At 42.1% G+C, this 9,062-nt stretch overlaps 1 protein-coding gene across 1 annotated transcript in view; it reads right to left on the bottom strand.

The window, feature by feature from the left end:
• Positions 1-5,078: 5,078 nt before the first annotated feature.
• LOC134439230 (synaptotagmin-9-like) overlaps positions 5,079-9,062 on the bottom strand; it is a 34,208-nt gene continuing 30,224 nt past the window's right edge. The window contains exons 7-8 of the mRNA XM_063189128.1: positions 8,146-8,275; positions 5,079-6,067 (exon numbers count right to left, since the gene is read on the bottom strand). Of these exons, the coding sequence (XP_063045198.1) occupies positions 5,999-6,067; positions 8,146-8,275 (199 nt within the window). The 3' untranslated portion in view covers positions 5,079-5,998. The remainder of the gene's footprint in view (positions 6,068-8,145; positions 8,276-9,062) is intronic.

Below are 9,062 nucleotides of genomic sequence, written 5' to 3'. Positions count from 1 at the left end.
ATGAACAGTGAAAGCTTTGTGCCTCTATGTTGTACGGCACTGCGGTTTTTGAATTGTATGTCTCAATTCATCCTTGGTCTGACTGTCTCGTGCTGTCTTTGGTCATTGCTTGACTTGGCGGCTATAATGAGATTGAAGTAGAGGGTGTAAGTTGATTAGGCTAAAAAAAAAAGCCGGCTGCACCACAGACACTTCCTTTTGCGTTTCTTTGACAGTAAAACTGATTTTCCTACTGTGTATAATATAATATAATATAATATAATATAATATAATATAATATAATATAATATAATATAATATAATATAATATAATATATGTTCACTTTGATTTTGGTGCACACGTCTCTTAGTCTGAAAACCTGCTGAGGTTCATTCTTCCATCTTACAGAAAGCATTGTAAATATTTTATTTCATTTTCATTATTGCGATTGTTTTGCTAGATGCAATCATTAAGAATGTTATGGATTTAAATGCATAGAGGACGCGAGGGACACCGTACACACAGTACTCTTTGCTCTCATATTTCAATGATAGTAAAATTGTTGCTTAGAAATAATGATAATGTTCACAGCCTAGTGCACCTGCACCAGTATGTAACTCAAAGTCAAGGTTGTTGTTGTCAGAAGACAAATATAAATCTGTCAGGATTTCAAAGTCATATTCATTCTCTGGATGGTTTCGCATATTAGAGCGGAAAATGAGAATAGGCCAGGTGGCCAAGGTCTGTTTACATATCCAGCTTTAGGTGAAGTGTTGGCTGCCTATATAAACTGAAGCATAAATACAATACAATATAATACATTGGTTATACAATGGAGCTTTTTGCGCTCGTTTCCTCTGATTACTCAGGGATGAAAACAAACACTAAGTGAGCCTGTTTACCAATGGCTGCAAGGAAGCATAAAAGACCAGTTTCAGAAATTCAGAGCTGTTGAGCAGCAGTGGCCGGAAAATCTTTTCCAACAAAGTTGTGTTTTCCTTGTTTACGTGTATAATAGTTTGCAGTTTATGTAATGGTCGGAACCATTATCATCAAATTTCTTTTTATTTCACGGCTTGAGCTGTGAGGAAAAGCTCTACGAAAACAAGTGAAAAGAAAACAAAGAATGCGATCTGCCAGTCTGTTGTTCCTCACAAAGCCATTGTTTTTCTGAGCTCTTTCTTACAAACAAAGTCGTAATTGTTGTTGTTGAATATTGTTGAATTTAAAGGAGAAGTCCACTTTTTTTAACATTAAGGCCATTTTCTGAGTGGTCTGCAATGTTTTAGAGTCCCCCTCACCGTTTATTTCATGTTTGCTGCAGTCTCTGTTATTTGGCTGATTTGGATTTTATCTCAACCAGCTTTAGAATGGCCGTCTATGAGCACCTGCAACTCTGTTCTTAAAATCACCTTAAACATTTGTTTTCGAAAGTCTACAGCTCACAAAGTGGTTAGGGGTGTTCACTAGCAGTCCCTAACCAGTTTCAAGGCGAAATATGGCTTCTGTCATTTTTTATTTACCATTTTGTGAAAGAAAGTGAAAGTGAAACTCAATTTACAAATTGCTACATAAAACACACAAAACACGACAGATGCCATATTTCGTTACAAAAATTGTTAAGGAACACCAGTGAATACTGCTGAACACTTGGTGAGTTGCATATTCTTGAAAACAAATGTTGAAGGTGACTTTAAGAACAGAGTTGCAGGTGCCCATAGACGGTTGAGATCAAATCCAAATAAGCCAAATAACAGAGACTGCAGCAAACGTGAAATAAACGGTGAGGGGGACTCTAAAACATTGCAGACCACTCAGAAAATGGCCTTAATGTTCAAAAAAGTGGACTTCTCCTTTAAAGGCACTGTGATAGAAGACGTCAGAAATGGAAACTAGCCATGGCCGCTGAGAGAGAGCTTTTGCAGGGCCCAGGACGGAGTAATCTGAAAGACCCCCCGACTCAATACACACAATGTATTACCAGAGACTGTTTAGATCGAGATGGGACAGATGGCGGCCATCTTGTTGACGCCTTCGGGGTGCTATTTCGCGATTATGTAGACCAGATCTGAGAGTCAATGAGAAAAATGAATGGAATGGAAATTAAACCATATTTGTGTTACGAATCTTCACCGTTAATTTCTATGTACGATTACATGGCTGTCCCATCTCACCTTCCTATCAAAATCTCTGGTATTATTCCCACCCCACCCACACACCTCTCCCTGGGCCCGACAGCTGATCCCTTCGCCCGAGACAGCAACCATTTATAATGCCCCCCCCCTCCGCCTCCCTGGTCCCGAGACAGCTAACCCCTTTGCCCTCCACCCAAACACCAAACTGTGTTGGCTTCCCTGTGTAGCATCATCACTGACTGAGTGGACACATCTCCCTTGGATGCTGCCTGACTGTGTCTGTGTGGCATGTCATTCACTCCATTCATCTACTAATGAGGCCCTAACTCGTCCTCTAACGAGCGTATAATGACGGCCGAGCGGGTGCTCTGGAAGCTTTCGCCTGCTCTCTGCTCTCAGCTCTTAAGTGACAGGCCCATGCAGGCATGTGTAGGAGGACCAGGTCGTGATTCTTCAACTATATGGAGAGCAGAGCAACCACACTGGCATCGTGAGAGGCAGAAACGAGGGAGGGATAGAGAGAATAAGACAGAAAGGCAGAGATAGAGAGAAAGAGAGGAAGCGTGAGAGAGAGAGAGAGGGGGGGGATGGAGAGAGAGATGGAGAGAGAGAGATGGAGAGAAAGAGAGAGAGAGATGGAGAGAGAGAAAGAGAAAGAGAGAGAGAGAGACTATTGGCAGTCAGCTTCTTAACGAGGCCTAAATAATTCACTGCCTTCGTGACATTTTGGCACGAGTGAATGCAGCAGGGTCGGGTGCAAGATGGTACAAACACTTCAAAATCACACTCTTACTTTTTTGCATTGTACAAGGCCGCAGTTCTCCGTCAATGTGAGCAAACAAATCGAATTATGCGCACTATACTCCTATCTACCACACTGACGGATGCATTGCACACACACTTCACACATCTCACTCACTCACTCACTACTCTAGTGTGGTGCGTGGATAGATGCAGCGCAGCCTGTAACAATAGAGTCTGTGGGCTTAATTCAAATGCATTTCAACCTGGCAGATCAAGTGGAATTAAGCCATGTGCTTGTCAAGCGCTGTCGTTTGGGAAACAAAGAGTAATGTGTCTGTGCCTGTGTGAATGTGTGTAGCTGCGAGGGTGTATCTGAAACAGTGCCTTTGATATTCTTCCCTCCACCGCACACCTTTTGTGTAAAAACGAAAATGCCATTCACGAACATGTTGAAAGCAAAAGCATTCAGAGGCGCAAACAGATTGGAAACATTCTCTCCTCTGACACAAAAACCAAAGCGGTTGCAGCACATTCTGGAAATGGATTTTGTAGTGAGCTGTGGCACTCCGCTTTTAGAGTTAAGCTTTCTGACTGAGGACCGAGACTGCTTTTAAAATGGCCAACATTTCATCACTGCGCCTAAGTAGTTAGGAAGGGAAAGCGTGTTTCAGTAGCATTTGAGATGAAAGCAAGAACAAGTGCCTTCCCCTTTCATTAAGTGTGCATCTTCTAGTAGTCGAGGCACACATTCAAGTGTTTACTTGGTACTAAACCTTAATGAAAAGATGTTTGGCCTGGAAGGGAAGATAAAATAACACTAAAACATCCCTACATGCACACCTACTAATGTAATGCATACCAACGTGAGGAAGACATTGTTCTCCTAAGAAAGACCGTACAGTCTCCAATTAAGAAGCAGGAAGGGGAGCGAGCGAGAGAATAAAGGGAATTGATTTGGGTACATCCGCGGGAAACCAGTACACCACAGAGGAGATTCTGGCTCGCGGTTGGTTGGAGTGTCATTTAATGCTGTGAGAGGGGATGGTAACAGGGGCAGATCTAGTCATTATGGGGCCCTAGGCGAAATATAGACATGAGGGCCCTCAAAAGTCATTATATAGACATAGAATTCTGTGTGTTGGTGCTATTTTAATGTTTTGTCTCATAGCCTATATGTCTTCGATTTGTTTACATAAGTGTCAAATTAAGATAAAGCCTATTTTTTGTCTTTACCATGACTGATGCAACAGTTGGGGCCCCTTTCGAGGACAAGTTTGGTCAGGGCCCTAGGCAATTGCCTAGGTTTGCCTAATGGAAAGTCCGCCTCTGGATGGCAATACTGGGGCAACGCTCGTACAGTGCAATACACCCGGCTCTGATGAAAGATGCTGAGGAGGTTTGTCCCCAGGGAGTTCTCCTCCGCACTCGGTGAATGCGGGCCAGTCTAATTGTAAACATGCCTACTGATGGCACACAATAGCTCTTGGTCATGACAAGAATGCGCCGATCGACTAAGCCTCTATATATACATCAATTATTGCCTACCTGAAGACATTCGTCTGAGTAGATCTGTGTGCGTCTAACCAATTTACTGACCTGAGATGAGTAAGATGAACACTGCTCAGTCGACCTTTCCAAATTATGTTTCTTGAGAAAATTGTAACCATTACTGAGACACAGCAAAGACTTCACTTCCTCGTTCTAATCCCTCTTTCAAACCAAACACAAATGTAAGGTATCAGTAAGATTCAATTTTCATATATATTATCCATAGGAAGTCTCAATGGACATAGGCTATTGTATTTCTCACTGTATACAATCTTTGAAATGAACAAAATGGTTGAGCTGGAAGGCTGTCCAGATCGTGCACTGGAAAAGGGGATGCTTTGGTATTTATCAACTTTTTATCAACAATTTCTGCTGGTATCTCATGACCCCTGCCAGCTTTTAAGCAAAACTTGCTTGTTATCAGCACACGAAAGCATTCTGATGGACAGATTAATATACATGCAATTGGCTACCTCAAGCTCGCCAGTTAATTTATACATTAATTATCACAGAGAGAAAATGTCACCGAAGCAGAGCTCTGCTGTGTAAAATGCAATGAAAGGAGCACATCTCTCTCTCTCTCTCTCTCTCTTGAATATTGAGCTTGAACTGTTCAAGAAAATCTCCCTTACAAAAAGGACTGTGTAGACGTGAAATGAATAGGCCACATGTAAGAAAAGAAATGTGTTTTAATATCATTTTCTTGGGACAATTTCACTTGCAAAGTCTATAAATTAACTTTCACCTAACATCATGAAATGTTATGACAAAACTTTCACATTCCATTTCATAGCCAAACAAAAAAACAGTTAAACAGAGAGTACCCCACCTAAATGGATTCATGCACTGTGTGTCCTCGGGAAACCATGGCAACTGGATGACACCGTCAGAACAACATGTGGTACAGAGACACTCCAATAGAAACAGGTATCAAGACTATGGTAGAAAACACTGACTGTAGTTTTGGACGGAAGCTGACATGAAACCATAGCGACGACAGCTCCGGGCACTCGCCACATACGTACGTACGGTTATCTTTCATCACAAATGATGGTCAAGAGGAAAACAAACAACCACACTGTGTGCCACTTAACATGCAACTTTTTAGGCAATCTGCATCGACCATGCAAAGGTGGTGCCCCAGAGCCATCGAGGATCTATCGATGGTGGTGACTCTCTTTCTCTCTCTCCAACTATCTCTCGCTTCTTTTTTTTCTCTTTTTCTCTCTCACCATCTTGGGACAGCCTAGGCATCGACTCTTCTCTTCTACCCCAGCTCTCTGTGTGTGCTGTGGTCCTGGTTACATCCAGTCGACTTTGGTCCCCTTCTTTCCAGCCTCTCTCTCTCTCTCTCTCTCTCTCTCTCTCTCTCTCTCTCTCTCTCTCTCTCTCTCTCTCTCTCTCTCTCTCTTTCTCGCTTCTTTTATTTATCTTTTTATCTCACCGTCTTGGTCCCATTCTTTCCAGCCTCTCTCTCTCTCTCTCTCTCTCTCTCTCTTTCTCTCTCTCTCTCTCTCTCTCTCTGTTTATCTCTCTCTCACTCGTTCGCTGTCTGTCTGCTCACGGTGCTATGTGTGCACGGGACAGGACATCAGGGGGAGGGAGGTGCTTTCAGAGAGTTGCAGGAGCCTCCTTGACTCCTATTGGCACTTCCCTGGTACTGTGGATGAAAGTAAAGGGGAAAACACACACACACACACACGCACGCACGCACACACACACACACACACACACACACACACACACACACACACACACACACACACACACACACACACACACACACACACACACACACACACACACACACACACACACACACACACACACACACATCAGATCAATAGATATTAATCATGGTCTAGTCATTCCACTCAAGGGTTCCACTCATGTCTAGATGGATAGAAAAAGCTCTTGTTTGAGACTGCTACATTCAGAACGAGCCGTTTAGGGAAAAGTAGCCTACATTGATTAAATAGGCTACATAAAGAAGCATAATGTACAAACAAACAAACAGTTTAAAAAAAGACCCATGAGTAAATGTAGAAGATCATGTGCTGGAAAAACACAATTATCCAAGAACAAGCTTATGTAATACCAAATCCCTTTTATAAACATGCAACTATACATTTTTTATTTTTTTACTTTTAATTTTGCTTTCAAAGCAGTCGTAAAAACACTCTTCGGCAGGAAGCAATGATTCCTTTAACGAGCTGCCTTCATGGCAGCGCAGCACACACAGTTATCTAAAAGAGCAGAATTGCCTTCCCTTTCTGCAAGCTATTTGTCCACAGCCGGCTCCACCATCTTATGATAAATTGCCGGCTCCTTTGTTTTCTCTCCTGTGTCTTCCCTCTGCAATGATTACTTCCTTTCCAAGAGGAATTCATGAATTTTCAGCCAACAGAGACCAGCTACGTGGTTTGTCTACAGTAACCGAACTATGGTGGTGTAAAACGCACACAGTTCTTTATACTATATCTTTTTTTTTAAAAGGCTCCTCTCTAAAGGGTAAGACCAATGACTGTATTTTGAATATGAGTACAAGGGGTTGAAGAGAAATGGGGGCCTGTGTAGCCAGTGAGTGTAACCTTGACTCAAATGGCCTGGGATGCACACTGCTAAATAATAGATGAGCTTCCCATTGGCTTGGCCTGGGATTTCTGGGCACCACAGCAACAAATGACCCTGCAGCAACCAGATAAAAACATCAGCCCTGCTTTTTTTTCTTCTTCACATTGTATGTCTTTCTCTCTCTTCACTAAAACCACATCTGCCTCAAGTGCTTAGGCCTTTTTTTTTTTTACCATATCATGCTGCCACATCGGCGTACTCCTTTTTTTGTCCCTGCATTTCCCAGCCCCCTCTCCTCCTGTCCTAAATGTTTTGAGTTGATCATGTTGCATCAAGAGAGGCTGAGTCCCTTTGAAGTCATCACAAATAACACATTACATCTGTATGAATGAAGCAGGTCAACTGTGAATAAAACCCTACGAGCCTTTCATTTCTCGTCTTCTTTTATTCCTGCTTTATATCAAGCCACGTCATATAAACAATTTTTGTTACAAGCCACATGACAACTGTGTCAATAGTGGAGAGCAATGCATCAAGATTATAGATGTTGTCAATGTGCGTTTTGACATCTTAGGCAAGTTTAACACGTTCACGGCTGCTGATGAAACAGAGATGTCTTGAGCACATGAGGAATGGAATGGCAGGCTGCTGTGACCGTACCTATCAACGGTATTACTGCTGCAACTACTGATAGCTTTCTGGCGTGCCAATACTGCAAGGTTTTTCCAAGTATTGATTCAAGGGGTTTGATGAATGGTGTTCATGGAACAATGTGTCACAGTGCAACCTGAGACTATGAGTTTAAAAAAAAACACACAAAAAAACAGATATTCTGAACAGCGTCACTTCCTCACACTAAAATATGGAGATGGAAAACACATTTGCTGCATTGCACAAACAACAGGCTATTTTTGGGGTGTTTATTAATCATGTAACAAAGCTAAGTTTTGATAGTACAGTACAGCATGTCCAAAGCTTTAAGTTCACGCAGTACGACTACAATGTCTAACCTTCATTCCAGCATTTGGAACACTGCCAAGCAACTAAACACACAAACTACGAACAACCCTCTGCTGCACTGGTCTGGAAAATTCTCCCCATTACATGAACATCAGAGCAGGATGTTGGAGGTCTTGTAAGAGGGAAAAAAATGCATTAATTTACCTCGACCAGAGGGTGCCAGTGGGCGATGGGTTTACGGGGGTACGTCAGCATCTCACTCCAGTGGTCCCGGCCCAGGCTCTCAGCATCGTTACCCACCCGACACACGCCAATGACCTCGTTGTGACCTACACTGTAAATGAGCCAAAAAATACAGCTGGGTTTGAAACGGGGTGAATACAAAGCAGGAAGAAAACAGGAGTAGTGGAGAGTAAAGGGAGTTTTAAAGGCGCACTGTGTAGAATGGTGGCCAGAGGTATTGCCACTGTGCTGCTCATTGTGCTATCTATTGGCAAATATGTTTTCATGAATATTTACCAAATAATGAACAAATATTTACTTGTATGACCATAGCACAGTAAGGTTTGCCGTTAAAATGTCAGGAGAAGATCCACCTTTTCATTAAAAAGTGCCATTTTCCACGTTATAATGAATACTTTTCACTAATTCATGAAAAAGGCATTTGTGAACAGGCAGCATGAATTCTGGAAATAAACTGCTAAAAACATTACACAGTTTTAAAAATATATTGCCTTCCAGCATGTACAGTAGAGTATCTGACTGCTTGCAGGCATTTTCATTATTCTCCCAGGCATGTATCGATCACGCCGGTTTACTCTGAGATCTTCTGCAAAACATCTCCACCGTGCAATTTGATGGAATGAAAAGGTCACGGCGGGTTCTGGCTTTTGTCTGATACACTACTGTAGTACCATTGGGAGGAACAAACCTTTTGTACAATACACTGTGCACCGTTTTAAGACATGAAAGGTTCTGTCATCTACAAGTTGTATATGGATCCACAAATCCATTCAACATTTCAAAGATCCTTCTCTGGAAAGAGGGCAACGGTTAAAACGTCTTTCTACACAGAAATAAATGCTGTGTTCTGGGAATGTATGATCCCAATCAATTTAGTG

Source organism: Engraulis encrasicolus, chromosome 22, assembly GCF_034702125.1.
Source record: "Engraulis encrasicolus isolate BLACKSEA-1 chromosome 22, IST_EnEncr_1.0, whole genome shotgun sequence".
NCBI classification, from domain to species: domain Eukaryota; kingdom Metazoa; phylum Chordata; class Actinopteri; order Clupeiformes; family Engraulidae; genus Engraulis; species Engraulis encrasicolus.
Note: the sequence above shows the minus strand (reverse complement) of the source record. Positions and strands in the feature narration are given on the sequence as shown.